General features: G+C 43.8%; 1 protein-coding gene across 1 annotated transcript; it reads right to left on the bottom strand.

The window, feature by feature from the left end:
* Positions 1-142: 142 nt before the first annotated feature.
* Positions 143-24,891, bottom strand: LOC135976342 (uncharacterized). Its single transcript, XM_065571530.1, has 12 exons — positions 24,297-24,891; positions 23,436-23,489; positions 22,006-22,299; positions 16,548-16,598; positions 12,888-12,965; positions 11,963-11,987; positions 10,711-10,763; positions 8,897-8,928; positions 6,321-6,450; positions 4,300-4,331; positions 2,651-2,780; positions 143-325 (listed from the first exon to the last, which is right to left on the bottom strand). Exons 1-11 carry the CDS (start codon positions 24,340-24,342, stop codon positions 2,682-2,684), a joined length of 894 nt encoding a protein of 297 aa, XP_065427602.1. The 5' UTR covers positions 24,343-24,891; the 3' UTR covers positions 143-325; positions 2,651-2,681.

Below are 24,891 nucleotides of genomic sequence, written 5' to 3'. Positions count from 1 at the left end.
AGTGTTCTTTTCGTATGCTACATATAATCCATATAGACGTACCATAGATTTTTTTTAAAATTACATTAACTATCCATATGAACCACACATGTCCTTTCCACATAGGTCTGGAGTCTCACTGCCATTTAAGAAAACAAACAGGTTAAATCTGTGTCAATCTTTATTTCTCCATTCAATCAACAAATGGACAAGTTCTGTTCTGTATATTTTCAAATTTCTTAAACATTTCTCCATCATCTCTGTGTCTTCTTTCCTGTGGTTCAGGGGCCCACATATTGAACTCAATCTCTGAAACACTTTTCCTCCAAACTCTTCATTTAAGGATCTGTGGGGAAATAAGAGGGAATCAGCCAACATAATGCCAGATTCTTTTAGTATCTCATAAAGAAGCCTATACAGATATCACAGGCAGTTTATTATTGGTGATGAGGCATCAATTTGAGGTATGCTGGATAGACTTTCAGTTCCCAGGCTGAGTTTGCAGGGTTGGAAGAGAAATTAAAACACAGGAATGACCTGCTCACAGATTTCAGATATTTGAAATTTCAGCTGTGTTGGTTCATGTTGATTAGACACATAGATCACATGTTATTGTTTCTGTTCCCTGATCGGGGCCCCAATTCAGTAAAGCTCTTAAAGTTATGCCTATGTGTAATCCCATTGACTTTAATGGGACTATCCATGTGCTTAAATCCAAGCACAATGTTTAAGAGCTTTGTAATCTAAGGCCTAAACAAGTGGTATTTTTTTTAAATCAAGTTTCTGGCTCAAATACTTGCACTGATTAAAAAATATATATATATTTCTGTGCCATTCCCTGACAGTAGCTGAAAATTCTCTGGTTTCTCCAACAGGAAGGTTGGGATTTTCAAAAGAGTTTGAAGAACTTAAGTGCCCAAATCCCATTGAATTTCATGCGGAACTCCCCTAAATCCTTTGAATGTCCCACTCTAAATGCATTCTCTGCTATGTTAGCGAAAAGTGAACCCAGATGGATTGTTAACACAATCAAAGAGAATCCAATTAGTCTGATTCTCTGCTCACACTAAACTGTGCTTGGCACAGGATGAGAAAGGTGTGGAAAGGTGCCTGTGAGGTATCTTTATGCTTCATGACCCTGGGGCCAATCAGTGGCTAACTTAGGCACTGGCACTGATGAAGTGGGAATTTTCTGTAATATTTTCAAGAATCCTATGTGTGCCTCAGTTTTCCTCTGTATTTTGCATTGCTATCCAGTGTGGAATAAAGACTTAAGTCTGTCCTTGGGGCAAAGCATGAGACATGAGATGTGTGTGTCATGCTGCTGTGTGGGGCAGAATGAATGGATAGTTAAGAAACTGGCTGGAACCTGCTGAAACCGACCCATATCTATGGAGAATCTGAAAAAGACAATGGGAACCCCCCAATGATCAGAACATTCACACCCAGCGACCCAGGGGAAGGTGGTTTTCTCCCCAGCAATGGCCCCAGCTTGGGAACAAAGAGAAAAGTGTCCAGTCATGGGGCTAAGTTCTGCTCATGGGAGAGAGACAGGGCTGTCACCTTGGATTGAAAAAGGAACCAGAGACAGAACCTGAAATGACGCCTGTAGCAGCTTGACTGGCAGATGGCACTGGTATTGTCAGATGGACTATATCTTAACCTGTGTTGCTGTGTGCTAACCTAAAGACTTCCAATGTGATCACCCAGATGAGTAATAATCACTGCTTTGTAAACACTGCTGAGGTGCATTAGTCCCAGGAGTGTATATCAGGACCAGGAATCTATCTCAGTTGGACTCGCTGGGCAGAGCTCATGGTGTGAAACAGGAGTACTAGAGCCCAAGGGCTCAGGCTCAGAGGCAGTGAGGCTGTGTGGCCTACCCTGAAGGAAAAGTGGGACCGTTTGAGGGCCTGGAACACTGAAGGGATTCCTCCAAGGGACTGTTTAAAAGCTGTGGTGTAACACAGAGCCTGTGGATCTGTAACAGGCATAAATCAGAGTAGCCTTAGGGCTGCTCTAACTTACACTTGACTGTCATATAGTGCTGGCTGGGAAATGTTTCTTTTTCTTCTCTGCAGAAAAATGTTGGTTTTAACCAAAATCCAGAAAACTGAAAAAAAAGACACAGTTTTGAACAGTATCCCCAAAATTTGTCATAAAAAAGAAGAAAATTTCCACAAGTTTTTTCCCTCCATTTTTTGACCCACACATTTTGTAGCAAAAAAGTGTTGACTGGCTGCAGTGTCCTGCCCTCAGGAAATGCCCTTGCCTACATCTCCTTTTCACTGGGAATGTTTCTCTACAATATACGTCCATTTTGCACTGGCTCTAAGTGATTAGACAAGGTGCTAGGCTGGGACTAGTATGGTTACAACGATGTACACTCAGGAATGTTAGACAGGAACCCGAATGTGCAGCTGCTCTCTGGAAGGAGACTCTCTGGAGTGTAGGAGAATTGGTCAGGGAGTGGGACAGTGTTGAATGCAACTGAAATAATCCTCATTCCTCAAATGTCCACCTTGCTCCTGACCCCCATCCCTGCCCTGACTCATGCAAAACTCAGTTACTCAAGCTTTGACCAGGAGGGGGAAATTCAGCCTAGAGAAAGCTCTAGCATCAATAGGATTTGCTGAGAAAGCTTCTTTCCAGAGGGGAGTGACTCACTTACCGAGCTTACACGGGGATAAGATAGCAGCATCTCACTGTTCGCGATGAAGTGTAGAATAAAGCACATTCTGCACTGACTTGGGGTTTAACATTTCATACCCCTCACCTGCCACTTCTTTGTCTGCTGGTTCCTTTAAACAGAACATGTACATGTTAACAGAAAGCAACCAGGGCTGCACTCCTTCTGAGAACCGGTTTGAAAGCTGACGGTTAGAGACACAGCCAAGCAGCCCTTTGGAAATTGATAATAAGTAATATGAGCCATATAGGTGAATGCCATACACTGGAATAACACTTACTGCCTATGTATAGCTGAGGATCTCAAAGCACTATGCACATCATAGTTCATGCAGCTTCCACAGACTTTTCATTAGTAGAGACACTTTAACACTCGTGGTATGTCCCAGGCTATGCAGCAAGTTAATCCCCAAAATCTTAACTTCTGCTCTAACAACATCACTTTCCTGAGCTGAGATTAGAACCAGGAGTCCTGACTCCTCATCTACCTTGTGCTTACCCCAAGATCACAGCCACCAATCAGAGCAAGAAACAGAACCCAGGAGTCCTGGTTCCTAGACATCCTTGTTCTAATCCCTGGACTGCACTCCCCTCCCTGAGCCAGGAACAGACTCCTGGAGTCTTGACTCCCAGTCCCCCCTGACTCCAGATAGTAAGGGTAGGATGCAGCTTAGGATAAGGGGCTTAGCCAGTCCTCTCCCCTTGAAATTGACTCCCAAAGGGAGCAGTGTGTCTAATTCATACAGAAAAGGGCCTGGCTGGGTTGTGTAGAAGCACAGCCTTCTTTTGTAGTAATTAAGGACCAGTTTCTCTGATACCCTCTCCCACGCTGAATTGTACTTTACTCTGGGAATTCTCTCTTTGAAATCAATGGGCTAGTTACGGATCACAGTACTGCTCAGTGTGAGCAAGGAGATGAGAATCTGTTCCTAAGACTCTGGCAGTTGCCCTCAGGTTGTGATGCTCGCATTTGTGTGATGTTCTCAACACCTCTGTGACCCTTTCTCCATCCTTTTCCTTGCAGACTTGCATTTTCTGGAGCAGCTTGAGAGAGTGAAGTGTCATTAACATCACTTATTGGAACTGGAAAAGGTACAGAGAAGGGCAACAAAAATGATGAGCAGTATGGAACAGCTTCCATATGAGGATAGATTTAAAAAATCGGTACTGTTCAGCTTAGAAAAGAGATGACTAAGGGGGGATAGGATAGAGGTCTATAAAATCATGACTGCTGTGGAGAAAGTGAATAGGGAAGTGTTATTTACCTTTCACATAACACAAGAACTAGGGATCACCTGATGAAATTAATAGGCAGCAGATTTAAAACAAACAAAAGAAAGTATTTCTTTACACAGCGCACAGTCAACCTGTTGAACTCTTTTCCAGAGGATGGTGTGAAGGCCAAAAGTATAAATGGGTTCTGAAAAGAATTAGATAAGTTCCTGGAGGATAGGTCCATCAATGGCTATTAGCCAAGATGGTGATGGATGCAACCCCATATTCCAGATGTCCCTACTGCCCTATTCTGTTCATTTCCTCTGTAGCATCTGGCACTGGCCACTGTCAGAAGACAGCATTCTGGGCTAGATGGACCATTAGTCTGACCTAATATAGGCATTCTTATGTACTTACCATCTCGTGGAAACATCCAATAGATGAAGCATCTGGAAAAGAATACTTTATTTGTAATCAATTTTAGTAGCTCTGGCACCTGTAAGTTAAACATTGGCCCAGCTTTACAAGTGTGTTTAGTCCCTGCTAATGTGTGTGAGTGGAGCCAAGCAGACATAAAAGGCAAGAAATATTTCTAAATATTTTTTAAAGTATTTAAATGGAAAATGGACTAAATAACAGTTGTAACAATACACACCCCCTCTGTGCAGTAAATATAGACAGGGCTGCTTGGAATCAGTTCGTACCTCAAGTCTGATTTTTGCTAGAATCAAAACCGTAAAGGCTCAAATTTTCAAAGGCGTCCAAGTCAATTAGGCGCCTAAGTCCCATTCACTCTCAGTGGGAATTAACCTCCTAAATCACATAGGTGCTCTTTGAAAAATTGACACTTTATCAGATTCTGACATCAGTCGTGATCTCACAGCCTATGGGCTTTTTAAAGCCCTTGGAAAAAGGCCTTGATCCAAGACCAAAACATTTTACCAAGTACATGTGAAAGGAACAAACACAGGCAGGCTGGAGGCTGGTGAGTTAAGATTGTTTGCATGCCTGGACTGTGCATTTCCAAACTTTGTATTTAAGTACCAGGCACATGGACAGATCCTCTGCCCCTGCTCTGACCCCTTTGTACTGCCTCAGCAAAGCAAAGCAGGCAGGAGCTGGATGCAGGCACCAGGCTGAGAATTCCCCAGGCAGAGTTCCTTTTCCGAGTAGAAGGGTAATTTCAGCAGAGGCCACAGCCACCGTGAAGAGGAGAACAAGAGCAGGAAGAGACAGATATAAAAATAAAGACGGCTCTGTTTTGGCTTTGCCACAAACCCTGAGCACAGGGCACACTCTACTTTGTGGGTTCCCCCTGCCGGGGGTGGGGAAGTAATCTGTGGTTGCTGGTTCTTCCCCACATGTTCTGGCTCAGCTGTGCTGGTCGAGGGGCCACAGCTCCACCCACTCCCGGACTATGCCTGCCCACTTCCCAGACACCCCCCCACACAGGAGGGTAAATAGTGGCTGCTCTCTCCCAGGGATGCTGGTAGAACACACCATGGAGTAAAAAGAACAGGAGTACTTGTGGCACCTTAGAGACTAACAAATTTATTAGAGCATAAGCTTTCGTGGGCTACAGCACACTTCTTCGGATGCACATATATATATATATATATCCGAAGAAGTGGGCTGTAGCCCACGAAAGCTTATGCTCTAATAAATTTGTTAGTCTCTAAGGTGCCACAAGTACTCCTGTTCTTTTTGTGGATACAGACTAACACGGCTGCTTCTCTGAAACCATGGAGTAAGGGCTGCTTTAGTTCTTGTTGCTTCCTTGCGTGGGCATGTCACTCAGGCCCCAGAGCTGCGCTGTCACAGAACAACCCTGATTATTCCAGCCTTAAACAAGGGGAAGTAACAACTAAAGCTGGTAGAGGCATATTGGATTGTGGTCCAGGGAAACAGGGGAGAGGGGGGAACATGTCTCTGCTAGATGGGATTTCAGAAATTACAGAAAATGCAAAGTACAGTTATAGGGCCCATACCCCAGCTGGTATAAACCGGTGTCACTGCACTGGAATCAATGGGCCAGATCCCCAGATGGTGTAAATCAGACCCGCTCCCCTGGAGTCAATGGCACTTTGCTGATTCACACTCTCTGACAATCTGTACCACAGTGTCCATGTGACAGGAAGAAATAGACAAGATCCAGTGTCACCAATGACTGGACAAGGTTAGTGATGCTGGGAGATGAGACTATTCTGAGTGTAAGTGACCTGCCTGGAATTTGTAAAGAATCTTTGGGAGTTAAATCCACTGTCAGTGAAACTTCGACTCTTCAGGGCCTGAATCCCTTGTGAAGATGAGATGTAGGCTCTGAAATCAGCTGGGTGCTGTGACACTGAACACAGCAATGCCTAAATAGGTTTAAGCACCTGGGCCTCTGTCCCTTACATTCCTTTGATAATCCCAGCCTAAGGCAGTGGGTCACTTACTGAGCCCAGATGCAGAGACAGCAGGTTCACTCTTCTGTTGCAGATGAAGTGTAGAATAAGGAGAGATCTCCAGGGCTCTGGTGTTTAGAGATTCATAGGTCTTTGTATCCATGTCTTTCCCCCGGGGTCCCTGGAAATAAAACACGCATATTAACATGAAGCAAAGGAGCTGGTGTCTTTCTGAGAAAGCTGAGATTTAATGGCAGAACCCAGTTATTCTGAGGAGAGAAAAATAATAATCAATCATCATTGATAAACACAACAGGTGAGTTTCCAAACTGGTTTAATAAATAACTGTGGGATTCAGGGATACAAAATGGCATGAACATAGTGAAAATGAACCAAATCCCTGACACAGTCATCAATTTTTTTAAAGTATTTGCCCAGCTCTACTGTATGTTGAAATTTCTGTCTGGTGATCTCACAGCTTTACCAAACCAGAATTAATTAAGTCCAAATATCCCTGTGGTTATTATCAGATGTTGTAGTATATTATTGTACACTCTATAAAATACATGAATTGAGACATAGAAAGATGACATGTTCCATATCACGCAGCAATTTAATAGCAGAGCCATAGATAGGACACATCCCCAAACCCTGTAGTAGCTGTTAAACCAAATTTCCACATAGAATCCTGCTCTTTCTGATCTAATCACTAGACCCCATGAGTCCTGATTCTCTGCTCCTCCTGCTCTAACCCATTAGACCCCACTCCGTTCCCAGAAGTGGGGATAGAACCCAGAAGTCCTGGTTCCCAGCCCTTTATGCTCTAACCAGTGGCAGGGCCAGCTCCAGGCACCAGCACAGCAAGCAGGTGCCTGGGCCGGCCAATGAAGAGGGGGTCGGCACATCCGGCCCTTTGGCGGCGGGGCCGTCACTCCCTCTGGGAGTGAAGGACCTGCTGCCGAATTGCCGCCCTAGAATGAAGCGGCGGTAGAGCTGCTGCCGATCATGGCTTTTTTTTTTTTTTTTTTGCTGCTTGGGGCAGCAAAAATGCTAGAGCTGGCCCTGACCATTGGACACCACTCCCCTCCGAGAGCTGGGGATAGAACCCACAAGTCTTGGTTCCCAGTTCTCCCATTAAACACTGCTCCCCTCCCAGAGCTGGGAACAGATCCCAGGAGCAGAGCTAAGTGAATAATGGATTTTTCACTTCAATGGTAATTCTGAAAAATCAAAATATAACTTAGTTTTGGGTTAGAACCAAAAACGTCATTTTTTTTTTGTGGCAAATTGAAAAAGCTTCCAACTCAAAACATTTTGGTCATGTCCACCCTGCTCTGACCATTAGAGCCCACTCCCTTCTCAAAGCTGGGCACAGAACCCAGGAGTTCTGTCTCTCTATCCATACCTCTTCTGTAAACACTAGACCCTGCTCTACTGAATCTATGGGGAAAGGACTCTTGAACTCACTGTGTAAAGGCCTCATCCATAGCCCACTGAGGTCAATGGAAGTCTTTCCATTGACTTCAATGGACTTTAAATCAAATCCTAACTCAGAAATTATACAAGAAGGGGCCAATTTAAAGATTTTTCTTTTACTAGCACTAAGGTAGTGTAAGCAGGGGGTAGGGTATTGGACATTTGCTAGGTCTCCTCAAGTCTTTAATATGTTGGAACAGATATTGGGCAAGGACTTTTAATAAACAAAAATTTACTCAGTAACTTTCTTCCCCACCAAAATTTCATAATCACTGATATTAAACCCTCTCTAAATTAGACATTAGCCAGACACAACATTTAGATTAAGGTCCTGTAACTCTGAAGCCTGTTGGAGCTTTCATTTCAATGGGAGCAGGATTATTGTAGGCAGGTAAACGTTTGCAGTGTTGTAGCCATATTAGCTCACCCAGCTTGTCTCTCTTAGGCAGGTAAAGTCATTGAACTGTGAATGCAAGTTTGTATTGTGATCATAAACCTGTGGGAGGAGCAAACACCTATTCTTTTTTGTTTTGGTTTTTTTTAGTTAGTTGGTTAGTTATTTAGTTAGTTTTTAGGGGGTGTTAATGACAAAATGAGCTCCAGAACAAACCCCAAATCCTAAAGATTCTTACCGGAAACCAGAGGTTATTATGGGAGAAGAACATAAGTGCTGCCATCCTGGGTCAGACCAAGGATCCATCTAGCTCAGTATCCTGTCTTGCATGGTGGCCAGTATCAGAGCTTCAGGGTGAGTGTACATAACAGGGCATTTTTGGAGAGATCCACTCTTGTCTTGCCCTCTCGGTTTCTGGCAAAGATTTAGGGTTGCCTCAAGCATGTGGCTGCATCCTTGACCATCTTGGTTAATAGCCATTAATGGACATGAACTTATCAAGTTCTTTTTTGAACCCAGTTATATTTTTGGCCACCACAACATCCCATGGCAGTGAGTTCCACAGGTTAGATGTGCATTGTGTGAAAAAGTGCTTCCTGTTTGTATTAAACTTGCTTCCTATTAATATCATCGGGTGATCTCTGGTTTTTGTATTATGTGGAAGGGTGAATAACACTTCTCGATTCTCTTTTCCCACACCATTCATGATTTTATAGGCCTCTATCCTATTCCCCCTTAGTCGTCTCTTTTTACTTACTGTGTAATGGGAACATCCAGCAGATGATGCATCTGAAAAATATATACTGCATTTATAGCCATTTTTATAAGTAATTGTTCAGGTCAAATAGCATCTGAATTTTAAACATCTCTTCAATCCCTGTTATAGGTGTGAGTAGTGCTGAAGGATTCAGACATCATGGGGATGACATTTCTAAACACTGCTTTTCAGTACCTAAGCTCTGAGAGGAATAAATAGCAATTTAAACAATAAATCTACCATTTGAAGCACATGTATGGGAGAAGAACAGGAGTACTTGTGGAACCTTAGAGACTAACAAATTTATTAGAGCATAAGCTTTCGTGGGCTACAACCCACTTCTTCAGATGGGGGGAAGGGATAGCTCAGTGGTTTGAGCATTGGCCTGCTAAACCCAGGGTTGTGAGTTCAATCCTTGAGGGGGCCACTTAGGGATCTGGGGCAAAATCAGTACTTGGTCCTGCTAGTGAAGGCAGGGGGCTGGACTCAATGACTTTTCAAGGTCCCTTCCAGTTCTAGGAGATGGGATATCTCCATCAATTTATTTATTTATTTATTTAGAGTGAAACATATATTGAGGAGATATATATACACACATACAGAGAGCATGAACAGGTGGGAGTTGTCTTACCAACTCTGAGAGGCCAATTAAGTAAGAGAAAAAATGTCTAGTTTAATCAACTCAGGATTAAATAAGGACTGGGAATGGCTGAGCCATTACAAACATTGAATCTATCTCCCCTTGTAAGTATTCTCACACTTGCTTCTTATCAAACTGTCTGTACTGAGCTATCTTGATTATCACTTCAAAAGTTTTTTTTCTCTTACTTAATTGGCCTCTCAGAGTTGGTAAGACAACTCCCACCTGTTCATGCTCTCTGTATGTGTGTATATATATCTCCTCAATATATGTTTCACTCTATATGCATCCGAAGAAGTGGGTTGTAGCCCACGAAAGCTTATGCTCTAATAAATTTGTTAGTCTCTAAGGTGCCACAAGTACTCCTGTTCTTTTTGAGGATACAGACTAACACGGCTGCTACCCTGAAACATGTATGGGAGAGGTGATTTGGGGTGACTTTGGAATCTTTGGAGAGCATCCATTTCACGAAAAATGGAACCTAGGATCATGGATTTAGATTTGGGTCATTGGGGATTCTCCATCACTGGCTATTTTTAAATCAAGATTGGAAGCTTTTTTTCCTAAATGATCCACTCTAGGAATTACTTCATGGCAGTTCTCTGGCTTGTGTTATACAGGAGGTCAGACTAGATGATCACAATGGTCCCTTCTGGCCTTGGAATCTATGAATCTATGACTCATTGCAATGGAACAGAATAGGCCTAGGTAATGAGTCATTGTCCACCTGCTTTTCAGAAGAAATCCCAGCCTCCAGCCACTGCTCCTACAGTTACATCATACATCGCAGAATATATTCATCCTCTGATCTGTGGTTAGAAATGTGTTGATGATGAGAAAAACAGTTTATATTGCAGGCTGATATTACAGTGTCCTGGGCCTGTGAATTAATTAAAAGACTGAACTCATTTTCCCCATGTTTTGCCTTGAAAATCAAAATATACTAGGTGAAACAGTAGATCAATGGGTTACCTAGGGATGTGGTGGAATCTCCTTCCTTAGAGGTTTTTAAGGTCGGGCTTGACAAAGCCCTGGCTGGGATGATTTAGTTGGGAATTGGTCCTGCATTGAGCAGGGGGTTGGACTAGCTGACCTCCTGAGGTCCCTTCCAACCCTGATATTCTATGATTCTATGATCACAGGGGTAAGGTAATAATATGTTTGAACTTCATACCAATAAGCTTCCCTGCTGCAGTTTTGTCTGTGCTCTCCTTTGCATTTTGCTCCCTATAGAAAATGAGAGAAAAGCTACATGAGTGAATGTGGAAAGTCACCTGTATTTACTGTGTTAAAACAAGAGAGGCCTGGACTAACATCCCATCCACCAATGTGATGCTCTGCCTTAGCGAATGTGACTATGTCTCCCTCTAATGGCTGTTCTCAGCACTTACAACAGCTTGCTACTTAAGGTAATGGTTTTTCCTTTGGCTCAAATGGAGAGGATTATTCCACTGGCATTTCAGGGCGCAAACCCCACTGATGACCATGGTATGTTTGTGTGTCTACAGTAAGTTACACAAATGCCTCTGATCTTTGGTGGAGGATGGACCTGGAATCCAAACCCAGGGCTGGACCTCAGTTTCACAAACAACTCATATCCTTTTAATAGATCAAAGCAAGGTCCTGGATCCAAACACATCCAGAATTTCGGGTGATCCGGGTCTGAATTTTGAGGCCTGGGCCTCTTTATCTTTAAAATCTTCAGCGGTGGATTTAAGAACATACAAAAAAAAGTAACTGACTGGGCCTCGTTTGTGGCCACGCATACTAGTTCAAACCCAGTCGTCCCTTCCAGCAGCTGGACCACAACACAAGATGTAAGGCCTTATTCTGCCCCAATTACCAGTGGGACTGAAAAGGAACTGCCTTGCACAGGCCGATTTTGTATTCATGTATCTTCTGGAAACCCTCAAAATTTTAGAGCCAGCTTCCCAAACAGCTAATAGCACCTAGTGCTTATAAAGTGCTTTTCTTCAGTAGATCTCAAAGTGCTTTACAAAGTAAGACAGCATCGTTATCCCCATTGTATAGATGGGGAAACTAAGGCACATAGAGGGGAAATGACTCACCCATGGTCACCCAGATGCAGAACTAGGGACAGACCCCACAGCGTCTAAGTCCCGGGCTAGTGTGCTATCCACTATCCACTGCCTCTCACTAGCACAGAGCTACATGAACAAAGACCACTATTTCTGAGGGTTCTCTAGCTGGGAAAGGACCTTCACAGAGGGATTCATTTATAATGGCTACCAGATTTCCAGTGGAGTTAATCCGTGATTTGAGTCATAACCTATCTTCTTTGTTTTTCAGTCATAATCAGTGTTTGCATGAAACAGCATCTTCATCTTTAGGGCAGGGTAATTCTAAATCAAATACTGTATTCCTGTACCTACTATCGGATGTGTTAAGAAATAGTATCCTCTTACCTTTGGTTTTTACATTGACATGCAGCTGAAAAGACAGAGAAAATGTTAGTGAAATAGTCTAAATGACTAGCTACAACATTAGTAAAGAAAAAAGGGAACATAAAGCAAACCAGGTATGGGGTAAGGAGGCAGAGTCTATAGTTCTGACCTCATCTAGATTTAGGCTAGGGCTGTGGGTGCAAGTTTCAGGTCACTCCAGATATCAGTGTGAGTTTCACCAGCTGTTCTCATAAGAATTTGGTCCAAAATGTCACAAATTTCACAAGAGAAATTGGGCTTGTGAAATTTCTGATCTCTTGGGCCAAATCAGAGACAGATCCCCTTCTGGGTTAGGCTCTTTCTACATATCAAAGCTGTAGGGACAGATTCCAAACTGGCAATTTGCGATCAAGTTACTTCACCTCAAAGCTACAGTTCATGCTGATTGCAGTTGGCCAGAATGTAACCCCTTCCTGGCATTGAGCTTTATTCATAAAGGATAAACAAAATCCAGCCCAAGCCTCCTCCTTTAACCTTTTTGCTTTCAGGGCTCCTCCGCAAGGACCGCTTAGTTCACACCCTAGGTCATCTCTTTCTAGAGCCACTCCCACTTCTGTTCCATCTAGGTGGGGTAAAAAGCCCCCTGCAACAGTGAATCAGAAAGATGCATTAATGTTTTGTAGCAGAATCTTCACCTGCTAACGGGTGGAATTTTCAGGCCAACGCTGCCAGAATATTATAGGATTCAAATCACAAACCCCTGAATTTGGGCTGGATTCACATTTGAAGTTCTGACTTTGGCCCTTCTCTAAAAGAAACGTGATGCAAACATCTAACAGTGATTCTATCCTGGCTCTCTGTCCCTGTTTCAGAACGTTATGGAATCTGGGGATTTCTTCTGAAGTTTGTCTTATCTACCTTCTAACAGGTGTAGGTGTTTACATACCTTTCGTTATTACTAGATACAGAACCAAGCACAGACCCAGGGTGGAAGGAATTGTAATTCCAAGTATCATTTGCAGTCCTAGAAAACCAAAGCAACATGAATATTTATGGAAAACAATAACATTAGACTAGAAATAAAGGGAAAGGGAATCTAGAATATGTTGAAGATGGCTGGCCCCTCAACAGCTAGACCAAAAATAAGTATCTAATATTATAGAGACGTCTGTCACAGGCCACTCACTGAATGATAGAATGAATTTTTAGAGCAGCTCAGACACCAGAATTTCCATTCTGTGGGAAATTCTAACCTTTCAAAATTTATTTTCATTCCAGATTGGAACAAAAAGCCACACATTTTAAATGTCCTGCAAAAAGAAAATTGCTAAAAACATTGATTCTAAACTACTGAAATATTTTGCTTCGATAATGTTAAATGATATTGTTTTTGTTAAGGTAAAAGATAGGTTGAATCATTGTAATATATTCAATATAATATTAAATACAAATCATAAATAAACTATGTTAAAATCAATATTTATTTAATATAATGTGAAAGTCAAAATGATTCATCTGGATGTTTTCCCTTCAAAATGTCATCAGAACTGATACTTTCCCATGAAACATTCTGATTTTGACAAATCTGAGTTTTTCAATAAAAAAACTGTTCTGTAATTTTGTTTTGTTTTGTTTCAACGAGCTCTATTTGTTTTCATGTTCCCATTTGCAAATATCCTGAAATATGAGACACTCACTACGTGCTGCTGGGGACAGAAAACAAACACACACACCCCAATTAAACATTGACCTTTCCATCAGTAGTACCAGGAGACCAGTGATTTATTGTTGGTTTCAACCCAGTCTGCAAAGAGCAAGGAGATCACCTGAGCTACAGCTGCTACTACATCTGGCCCTGGTTCTGACAGGCACTTAGTGCAGGTGGACGTTTACATTACTCATAGACTCATAGACTTTAAGGTCAGAAGGGACCATTATGGTCATCTAGTCTGACCTCCCGCATGATGCGGGCCACAAAAGTTGACCCACCCACTCCTGGAATAATTCTCTCCCTTGACTCAGCTGTTAAAGTCCCCAAATCATGATTTAAAGACTTCAAGTCGCAGAGAATCCTCCAGCAAGCTACCCCTGCCCCATGCTGCGGAGGAAGGCGAAAAACCTCCAGGGCCTCTGCCAATCTACCCTGGAGGAAAATTCCTTCCCGACCTCAAATATGGCGATCAGCTGAACCCCGAGCATGCGAGCAAGATTCTCCAGCCAGACCCTCCGGAAAAAGTTCTCTGTAGTAAATTTTAATATCCCATCATTGATCATTGTTACTAATTACCAGTGATGGCACATTATTGACCTACTGACTAAAATCACGTTATCCAATCAAACCATCCCCTCCATAAACTTATCAAGCTTAATCTTAAAGCCAGAGGGGTCTTTCGCCCCCACTGTTTCCCTCGTAAGGCTGTTCCAGAACTTCACCCCTCTGATGGTTAGAAACCTTCGTCTAATTTCAAGCCTAAACTTCCCGACAGCCAATTTATATCCATTTGTTCTCGTGTCCACATTAGTACTCAGCTGAAATAATTCCTCTCCCTCCCTGGTATTTATCCCTCTGATATATTTAAAGAGAGCAATCATATCCCCCCTCAGCCTTCTTTTGGTTAAGGTAAACAAACCGAACTCCTCGAGTCTCCTTTCATACGACAGGTTTTCCATTCCTCGGATCATCCTAGTGGCCCTTCTCTGTACCCGTTCCAGTTTCAATTCATCCTTTTTAAACATGGGAGACCAGAACTGCACACAGTACTCCAAATGAGGTCTCACCAGTGACTTGTATAACGGAATCAGCACCTCCTTATCCCTACTAGAAATACCTCGCCTAATGCAGCCCAAGAAAGCATTAGCTTTTTTCACGGCCACGTCACATTGCCGACTCATAGGACTCCGAGGTCTTTCTCCTCTTCCATTACTTTCAACTGATGCATCCCCAGCTTATAACTAAAATTCTTGCTAGTTATCCCTAAATGCATAACCTTATACTTCTCACTATTAAATTTCATCCTATTACTATTACTCCAGTTTACAAGGTCATCCAAATCTCCCTGCAGGATATCTCGATTCTTTTCCGAATTGGCAATACCTCCCAACTTTGTGTCATCCGCAAACTTTATCAGCCCACTCCTAAATTTGGTTCTGAGGTCAGTAATAAATAGATTAAATAAAATCGGACCCAAAACCGAACCTTGAGGAACTCCACTGGTAACCTCCCTCCAACCTGATAGTTCACCTTTCAGTACGACCCGCTGCAGTCTCCCCTTTAACCAGTTCTTTATCCACCTCTGGATTTTCATATCGATCCCCATCTTTTCCAATTTAACCAATAATTCCTCATGTGGTACCATATCAAACGCTTTACTGAAATCGAGGTATATTAGATCCACCACATTTCCTTTATCTAAAAATTCTGTTACTTTCTCAAAGAAGGTGATCAGGTTGGTTTGGCACGATCTACCTTTCGTAAAACCATGTTGTAATTTGTCCCAATTGCCATTGACCTCAAGATCCTTAACTACTTTCTCCTCCAAAAATTTTTCTAAGACCTTGCATATTACAGATGTTAAACTAACAGACCTGTAGTTACCCAGGTCACTTTTTTTCCCCTTCTTGAAAATAGGAACCACATTGGCTATTCTCCAGTCAAACGGTACCACCCCCGAGTTTACAGATTCATTAAAAATTACCACTAATGGGCTTGCAATTTCACGCGCCACTTCCTTTAATATTCTCGGATGAAGATCATCTGGTCCGCCCGATTTAGTCCCATTAAGCTGTTCGAGTTTGGCTTCTACCTCAGATACGGTAATGTCAACCCCCCCTCCTTTATTCCCAGCAGTCACGCTGCCACTATTCCTAAGCCCTTCAATAGCCTCATTAAAGACCGATGCAAAATATTCGTTTAGATATTGTGCCATGCCTAGATTATCCTTAATCTCCACTCCATCTACAGTCTTAAGCGGCCCCACTTCTTCTTGTAAGCTGGCAAAGTCAGGTGGGAAGCCTAAGGAGAGTTCAGAAGCTGATGACTGGAGTGTGAGTGCCTTGCCTGCCCCCTGTTGAGTGGACAGAACCAATTCAGTAGCAGTGTTGTCCAGGTGTCTCTTGGTTGGAAGGCATATTCTGGGCCCAGTTCTGTGCCAGACCAGATCTGGCTGGAGTTTCTAGCACTGGAAACTCTGCTTGGGACAGAGGCTGTGGCAGCCCAAATTGGCCACAAGGTCCTTTATTCTGGTTCAGAGTGATCCAGGAAGGCTTTAACTCCCCTTAGAGCTCCCGCTGGCAGAGCTACCATGGAGCACCCTGGTGGAAGCTGGAGGTTGGGGAAACACCGTCTGCCCTCCCTTGAAGTGAATCCTGCTGGGGAACAGTCTTACTGTGGGAATGGCGGTGGTGGTGATTTATACCCCATTGCACCAGGCTAACTGAATGCAGCCCATTCAATGGATGTCCTGTGTGTATACTCTTCAAGAAGAAGGGAAGTGAGTGAGAGGAAAAGATAGAAGCTCCTACAGGAAGGAGCTCTGTTTTTCTGGAATTCACATCCTAGCGGGCACTGTAGAAGTCTCCTAAATCATGACTAAATGAGATGATTTACCATGGGGAGAGGTCGTCCCTGGATCACGGCTGTGGGAATTGGTGGTTTTGTCTGTTCAAAAATTACAAGAGCAGAAAATGTTAAAGCAAAAGCAGGAAACTCTCTTAGATATGCTAACAGTGAGGCAGTCTCTTGTTTCCCATGTTGGGGAAGAGGGTAACAAATCATTGTTTTGAAATGCAAAGAGACCCTCATAGTTAGGCTTGGCAGAATCTGATTTTTTTAAATAATTTCATCCGATAATATCAGTATTTACTTTGAAGAATTTTTATACTTATCCATTTACATTTTCACAGTTGCACCAAATTATGGGTGTTAAGTATTGTAGCGGGGTGGTCACCTGCTCCTCGCCTAAAGGGTTGAAATCAGCCCTGGGAGAGGGCTGTGGCTGGGGCAAATAGCCCCAGGCTGATTGGAGAAGCAGCCTCAGCTGTGGCCATGCCCCAATCAGGGCCCAGCTGGTCCTTATAAGAGGGCAGTGGGCTAGGAGCACAGACACTCTCCTTCTGCCTTTAGAGGGAGAAGGGCCTGGCTGCTAGGGAGCGTACCTGGGTACCTAAGGTGGAGCAGGACTGGGGGAAAGCAAGAGGAGCTGGGGAGCTCTGGCCTGGAAACCCCGCAGGTTGCAGGCCTAGTGGAAGGCCAACTGGGTACTGGGATTGCAGGGGGCAGCCCATGGGTAGGCAGAGGCAGCAGGTCCAAACCCCCCTTGCCTGTGATGAATGGCTTATATACTGCAGTCTGCCCCAGTGAACGGGGGCTAGATGGAGACTGGGCAGTAGCCAAAGATGGAGGTGGGGATAGGGGGTGGGGGTTCCCCTGGAAGTGGGGAGACCCTGAGACTGTGGGGTTACTGCCAGGGGGCAGCACCCCAGTGGAAAGAGGCACCGGGTCCCGGGAGGGACACGGGGGCCAGCGGCAGCAGGACATCGGCCTGCAGAGGGCGCTCTGGAGGCTAGAAAAAGAGCTAATTCCCAGGACACCAGCAGGAGGTGCCACAGGGGTGAGTCTCACTCCGTTATAGCATTTTTTCTATTGTTACCAATTTAAATTTTCACTGTTACAAGAAATTATGGGTTAGGGTCAGACAAGTATATAATGACATAAATACTGATATTCAAAAAGTTAAAGCTTTATACCATTAAAACACAAACTGTCAACATCACAAGTCAAAATATATACAGTAAATATCCTTACATCAAACTCTAATAAGTTCTGAAGGAGCATTTTTCTTACTTTATCTATCTGTAAATTTTGATATTATCAATGACAATATTTGTTTCATCTATTTGTGTGTGTGTGTATGGTGAAATCAACATTTACTGACATTTACTGATAAAAATCTAATTCTTTCATCCTAATCTACTACTACTCATACAGTGCATTGAACGTATGAATTACCTACTCATGGGACTTTGACATTTTGAAATTTCTTTTTTGTTCCTATATGGAAAAAAACATTAAAAAAAATCCCTATAAACTGGAAATACTGAATTTTGGATTTGAGAAAGGCTTGTGTTGGAATTTTGAAATTTCATTTTGGAGGGGAATTTATTTTATTTTGTTTCATTTTTATACTATTTTTATACTATTTTTACATAATTTAATGACATTTTGCACTACTCCTATTACTACTGACAAGTCATTATATGACTAGATAATAGTTGAAAAATACTGTTATTTTTATTGTATTTTAAAATCATTAAATTTTCAGAATGGAGAGGGGTAACTAGTGGTGTTCCCCAAGGGTCAGTCCTAGGACCAATCCTATTCAACTTATTTATAAATGATCTGGAGAAAGGGGTAAACAATGAGGTGGCAAAGTTTGCAGATGATACGAAACTGCTAAAGATAGTTATGACCAAAGCAGACTGTGAAGAACTTCAAAAAGATCTCACAAAACTAAATGATTGGGCAACAAAATGGCAACTGAAATTTAATGTGGATAAATGTAAAGTAATGCACATTGGAAAAAATAACCCCAACTATATATACAACATGATGGGGATAATTTAGCTACAACTAATCAGGAAAAAGATCTTGGAGTCATCATGGATGGTTCTCTGAAGACTTCTATGCAGTCAAAAATGCAAACAGGATGTTAGGAATCATTAAAAAAGGGATAGAGAATAAGATGGAGAATATCTTATTGCCCTTATATAAATCCATGGTATGCCCACATCTTAAATACTGTGCACAGATGTGGTCTCCTCATCTCAAAAAAGATATACTGGCATGAGAAAAGGTTCAGCAAAGGGCAACTAAAATGATTAGGGGTTTGGGACAGGTCCCATATGAGGAGAGATTAAAGAGGCTAGGACTTTTCAGCTTGGAAAAGAGGAGACTAAGGGGGGATATGATAGAGGTATATAAAATCATGAGTGGTGTGGAGAAAGTGAATTCGGAAAAGTTATTTACTTATTCCCATAATACAAGAACTAGGGGCCACCAAATGAAATTAATGGGCAGCAGGTTTAAAACAAATAAAAGGAAGTTCTTCTTCACACAGCGCACAGTCAACCTGTGGAACTCCTTGCCTGAGGAAGTTGTGAAGGCTAGGACTATAACAGGGTTTAAAAGAGAACTGGATAAATTCATGGAGGTTAAGTCCACTAATGGCTATTAGCCAGGATGGGTAAGGAGTGGTATCCCTAGCCTCTGTTTGTCAGAGGGTGGAGATGGATGGCAGAAGAGCGATCACTTGATCATTACCTGTTAGCATAGGCATGTGCAGCCCATTTCATTAGGGTGTGCACCCAGGGAGCCCCGCCTTAGCCCTGCCCCTGCCCTAGTCCTGCCCCCATCCCCTCCCTCCTACTTCCCGCCCCCTCACTTTCCCCCTCAGAACCCCCAACCCCCCTGCTCCTTGTCCCGCCCTGACTACCCCTCCTGGGACCCCTGCCCCTGACTGCCCCCCAGGACTCCAGCCCCTACCTAAGCCTCCCTGCTCCTTGTCCCCTGACTGCCCCCCTAGGACCCTACCCCCTACCTGTCCCCTGACTGCCCTGACCCTTATCCACACCCCCTTCCCCAGACAGACCCCCGGGACTCCCACACCTATTCAACTGCTACCCACCCACTGACAGGACCCCCAGAACTCCCGACCCATACAACCCCCCTGCTCCCTGCCTCCCCCAGCCCCTCTCAACACCCCTGCCTCCTGACAGCCCCCCCAGAACTCCTGACTCATCCAACCCCCCCAGCTCCTTGTCCCCTGACCACCCCCTCCAGAGACCCACCCACTAACTGCCCCCCCAGGACCCTCCTTGCTCCCTGTCCCCTGACTGCACTGACCCCTATCTAGCCCCTGCCTCCTGAGAGATCCCGGGACTCTCATGCCCCATCCAATCCCCCCTGCTCCCTGACTGCCCCCTCCAGGGACCCCTGCCTCTAACCACCACCACCCCCCAGGATCCCACCCCTTATCCAACCCCCCGGCCTCAGACATCTTACCATGAGATGATGCTTCTAGCCTCCCCGTGGAGCCAAACACTACCCCACGGGAGCGCACAGCCCCGGCCCCCAGAGCACTGTGCGCATGGCGGCATGTCTCCAGGGGAGGGGGGAGCGTGTCTGATTCCCTGCGGAGCCCTGGCCCCCAGAGCAGTGCACACGGCGGCATGGCTCCAGGGGAGGGGGGAAGGTGTAGGAGGGGCCGGTGGCTTGCTGTGTTCGGCCGGGCACTCCGGCCCGGGAGCGCGGACCCCGCGGCTTGCCGCGCCAGGGAGTGGAGTCATTTGCCCACCCCTGCATTAGGGTGTGTCAGGGCACACCCGGCACACCCCATGCGCACACCTATGCCTGTTAGGTTCACTCCCTCTGGGGCACCTGGCATTGGCCACTGTTGGAAGAGAGGATACTGGGCTGGATGGACCTTTGGTCTGACCCAGTATGACCATTCTTATGTTCTTATTAAGGGTAGCTGCTACTTAGTACTGATTGGAACAGCTTTTCTTCTTTTCTAGATAAAGTGTCTCCTGTCTGTGTCACAATGAAAGAGTTTGAATGAAATTCTAAAAATCTAAAATGAAATTATGATTTTTTTTTTTGGTTTTGATTCAAATGGGAAAGAAAAAAGACATTTCAGAATGTTGAAATCCCATGAACTGGTAATTCTGAGTTTCAATCAGCTCCATGGGGGACTCTTTACATTTCAAAACAAACAAATCTCATTTACATTTTTTTTTCTACAGGAATTTTCATCAAATGTGACACATTTTGAAATGTTTCAGTTTAGATGGAAATGTCATTTTCTGTCAAAAACACATTTCAATGAAAAATCTTTGACCAGCTCAGTTCCCTCAGCACTAGAATTCATAGGGGCGCGTAAGGTGTAAATCTGGCCCTGCTCAGCACTAGATATCATAGCCACTCACGAGCCTCCCATGTGGAAGTGGTGAGTTCCAGGGATTAGCAGACCTGGATTCCAATCTTAGCTTTGCCACCGACCTGATTTATGAGCTTAAGCAACTCCCTTCCCCGCTCTGTGCCTCAGTTTCCCAATAACATTCACTGTCCTGTTTGAAGTGCTACAAGATCTACAGATGGGAAGTGCTGTACAACAGCTAAGCATGATTAAAAATATATCCAAATTCAGTATACGACTCTGTGGTCCTAATTCTGCCGTCAGTGCCGGCCTTTGAAATTATGCACAAAGGTGGGCAAATAGGACTTGTTATTCATTGAATATGTCATATAAAATATTTCACAAAAATAGTTAATTAAATAATTGGACGATTCTATCTGACCTGTCCTATCGACAGCTGGAACATCTCCTATCATGGGAGTATCTAAGTAATTTTAAATGTAGCCTGATGACATATCTCTGACAGAGCATAGGGAAATATTATTTCTCCCTTTTATGGATTGAGACATCAGATGTATTAAAAAATTTCCAATGCGGGATTTAAACCCACCTGCCTTGAAGCTATAGCCACGGTTTTAAGCACAGAGCCATCCTTCGCCCAGCAGAAAGCCTAGTGAATATTTTTCACATAATAGATTGGCAAAATATCACAAAAGTAATTGGAAAAATGATTCAACAAATATTATTCAACCAGCTCTGTAGTTTTCAACCCTCCTCTGAAGTGCCCAGCATTGGCCATTGTTGAAGAGGAGATCCCAGAGTACATGGACATTTCAGACCCAGTCCTGCAAAGCAGCTGAGTGATGAGTGAGAAATATTTGTCATCTGAAACTCCCATTCACTCTCATGGCAATTAAGGGTTCTCTGCACCACACCAGCCACACTGAGCTCCTCTGAGGAACAGATACTTGCTATGCTTCAGTTCTGAAACTCTCGTGAACCAACAATACAATGCTGAGTGTCCCCACTGAAAGAGTTGCTTGCTGGAGCAAGGGGTGCAGGAATGGGCCCTGTGTTATCACAATATGCTACTAAACAAAATACTAAACAATGGAAGCATTTTTATCCTCTGCACAATGGACGCCTACTCACTTGTGACACTCAGGTAGCGGGTGATGCTGAGGTGAGAACTCTGCACTTGGTTATGGAGGCTCTTGTGCTGATACCCACAGGAATAGTTGCCCGAACTCTGCCCAGACACATGATGGGGAAAGTCAAAGGACAATTTCCCTGGCACAGCTGGTTTCCTGGTCATTTCCTTGCCATCCTTGCAAAGGAAAGCGAAGCTCACGGGGGCGTCCGAGGGGGTGAGACACCGATAAAGAACAGTGTCGCCCACATAAGCCAATGACTTGTCCCGATATAGTTCAGGAGCAGGGAGATCCCCTGGAAAAACAGAGACCATAAAACACCCAACATGAGTGATTTCCCTTTCCGATGATTAGGGCCTAATCCAGTTCCTGTGGAAGAGAAAGGGCCCAACCCAACTTGGGGCCTACATTGGGTCTGTAGAGTCCTGATTTTCAAAAGTCCTGAGCACACAGGGCTTGAAATGAAATCCTTGGGATCTGCAAGGGCTCAGTGCTAGACCTGAGCGAATAATTGATTTTTGGTTTTGAGGGGAAAACTGAAAAATCTGCGGGGGGGAAATAGTTCAGTTTGAACCAAAGCTGAATTTTCTTTTTGCTTTTTTTGCTCTCAAACAAACAAACAAACTTCTTTTGGGTCAAATCAAGCATTTTCTTTTCATTTTTTGTTTCATTTTAGGATTTTTTTTGGTATTTTTCAACTCCCTCCCCCTTTTTTTTCTTAAACTAGCTAACTTTTGAAACAAAATGCCATTTCAAAATAAAAAGATGACATGAACCATTTCAACTTTTTGGGTTAAAACTATTCACTGAGTTTGACCCAAATTTGCAGATAGATTCCGTGTCCCAGTGAATTTGCTGTTCACTGAAGAAACTTCTATTTCTATTCAGCACCTTGGACAATGAGCCTCTGCAGATACCATGGACTTCATTTAGAGTTGTGGATATTCAACACTTTTGAAAAACAATTTCATTAGTGTGATGATTAAAGAAGGGGCTTACACACTGTGGTGATGAGAATGGTATAATAAACTATAAAGACTAGACTAGAATAGCTGGTCAAGACTGCACAATTATCAAGGTAAAATTTAGAAAATCTGAGATAGTTTTTTGTGATTTTCAGGGGTATCCCAGTTACATTGTTTAAATCTGCCGTAGCTTAGCTGAAGTAAGTTCTCCGTTTCCAGGTCTCTCGTATAGCTATTCACACAAGTACAATGTAGGTATGAAGCTCTATCAGATCAGAAAGGCAGCATTTTACAATCAATTTCTCAGGGTTAAACTATGACACAAGATGCCAGGTAGTGGAGAAGCAGGGCCAGTGGATGTCATTGGGCCACTCTACAATTACACAGATGTAGCTGTGGTCAGAAAAGGATGGCACGAATACAAGAGGCAGCCTTATTTTCATAGTCAACTCAAGTCAGTGCTCACCTGATGAGGAAATGCAGTTGGAGGCTAGCTGCTGCTGGGATGTAAAACTCAAAGCTTTGGGAGAAAAAATAAAGTTACTTTAGGGAAAAACAGCATCATTTCCCCTTTCATCTGAAAATGATTCATAGCTGCAGAATGTCCAAAAGGTGCCAATTCAGTTAGGGTTGTGGACGAGGCTGGAGAATCCTTGCTGGGGCATTCCGGGAACTGTCTACCTGGGGACAACACTTAGATGCGATGGGAAAGCTTGTGTGTCCTGTTTCATGGCACACAAACAGAGAAATTAGATAAAGGCATAATACTCTTGTTGGAAGGTTGCAACATTATACCATTTATTTCTTAGAATCCAGAACCCTAATACACAAGAACCAAAAACAGAGAGAGAAAAAGCAGGCTGCTCCCTGAGGCACAAAGGCCCAACTCACCCCACCTTGCTGTATGCTGTGTCTTTGCAGACTGATTGCTGCTGGACCCAGATTGCACACTTCTCTACAGATCCCCCTGCCTGCAATCAGGACCAGGAAAAACCCCTGACATTTTAAATGACAGCCACAATTTTAGCAGAATTTTCAATATGCCACACTAGGAACCAGACAAAAAGTAGCACACTGGTCCTCCACCTCGGTGGTTGAGCAAGAAGCCAACCTAGCCTCATAAAAGAGTTAAGCTATAGAAACACAAGGGAGCCATTCCAGCACACCGCACAACAGATAAGGAGAGCAGGGCCTTGTTCATGCCTTAACAGCACAGAACAGTTTCTGAGGCAAGCTCTCAGCTCTGCAGTAGCATATAACAGCTCTGTCATGACAGGACAATTTTACTCATACTTTTCTTAAGGGGGAAACAAAGCCCAGTACTCACAAACAAGCCACAGACACAGTGCAAGAATCATTGCTGGAATCAGCATTCATTCAACTGCCTTCAAATTCTGCAGTGGCTTCTGCTCCCCAAGAACAAAGGGATCTGCTCTGAATCTCCTCCAAGTCCTTGGGTCTCAGACAAAGGACTAGCTCTGTTCTCCAGTCTCCTTTCTGTCTGATGCTCCTCACAGCCTAGGAGCTGCAGTGACTTGGTGCTGTGGGTCGCCTTCTTCTCTGCAGGATTCAGGCCAATGGGAAGCCACAGCTGGTCGCTGCTGTGTTCTGCTTTGCTCCTTGAGGTTTAGATGCTCTCTCCAGTGACCTCTCTCTTCTGCTCCTCAGGTTTAGATAGGGACCAGCTTCAGTGGCTCTCCGGGCCTGAATTGTTATTGCCCTGCACCTGGTGCTGTGTTTGCATCAGGGCAAAGGGCTGCTAAAAGAGGATGGTAATGTATCACACTCACTTTGTACTGGTGCAAATGAGAGCACAAGGATCAGGATATCAGAAAATCAGGCTTCCTGTTCCCAGACCATCTCTGCTCATTCTGGTCTCAGTAAAGGGGAAACTGCAGTCCCCAGCTGCTCTCCCTGTTCTC

Source organism: Chrysemys picta, chromosome 17 (genome assembly GCF_011386835.1).
Source record: "Chrysemys picta bellii isolate R12L10 chromosome 17, ASM1138683v2, whole genome shotgun sequence".
NCBI lineage: Eukaryota > Metazoa > Chordata > Testudines > Emydidae > Chrysemys > Chrysemys picta.
This window is presented reverse-complemented; position numbering and strand designations above follow the sequence as displayed.

Coding starts and splice junctions, on each gene's coding strand:
- LOC135976342 (XM_065571530.1), bottom strand. CDS start 24,342: ATGCTGATTCCAGCAATGATTCTTGCACTGTGTCTGTGGCTTGTTT. Junction 12,966..16,547: donor AGGGACGACCTCTCCCCATG/GTAAATCATCTC, acceptor TTGGTTTTCTAG/GACTGCAAATGATACTTGGA. Junction 11,988..12,887: donor GTATCTAGTAATAACGAAAG/GTATGTAAACAC, acceptor CTGTCTTTTCAG/CTGCATGTCAATGTAAAAAC.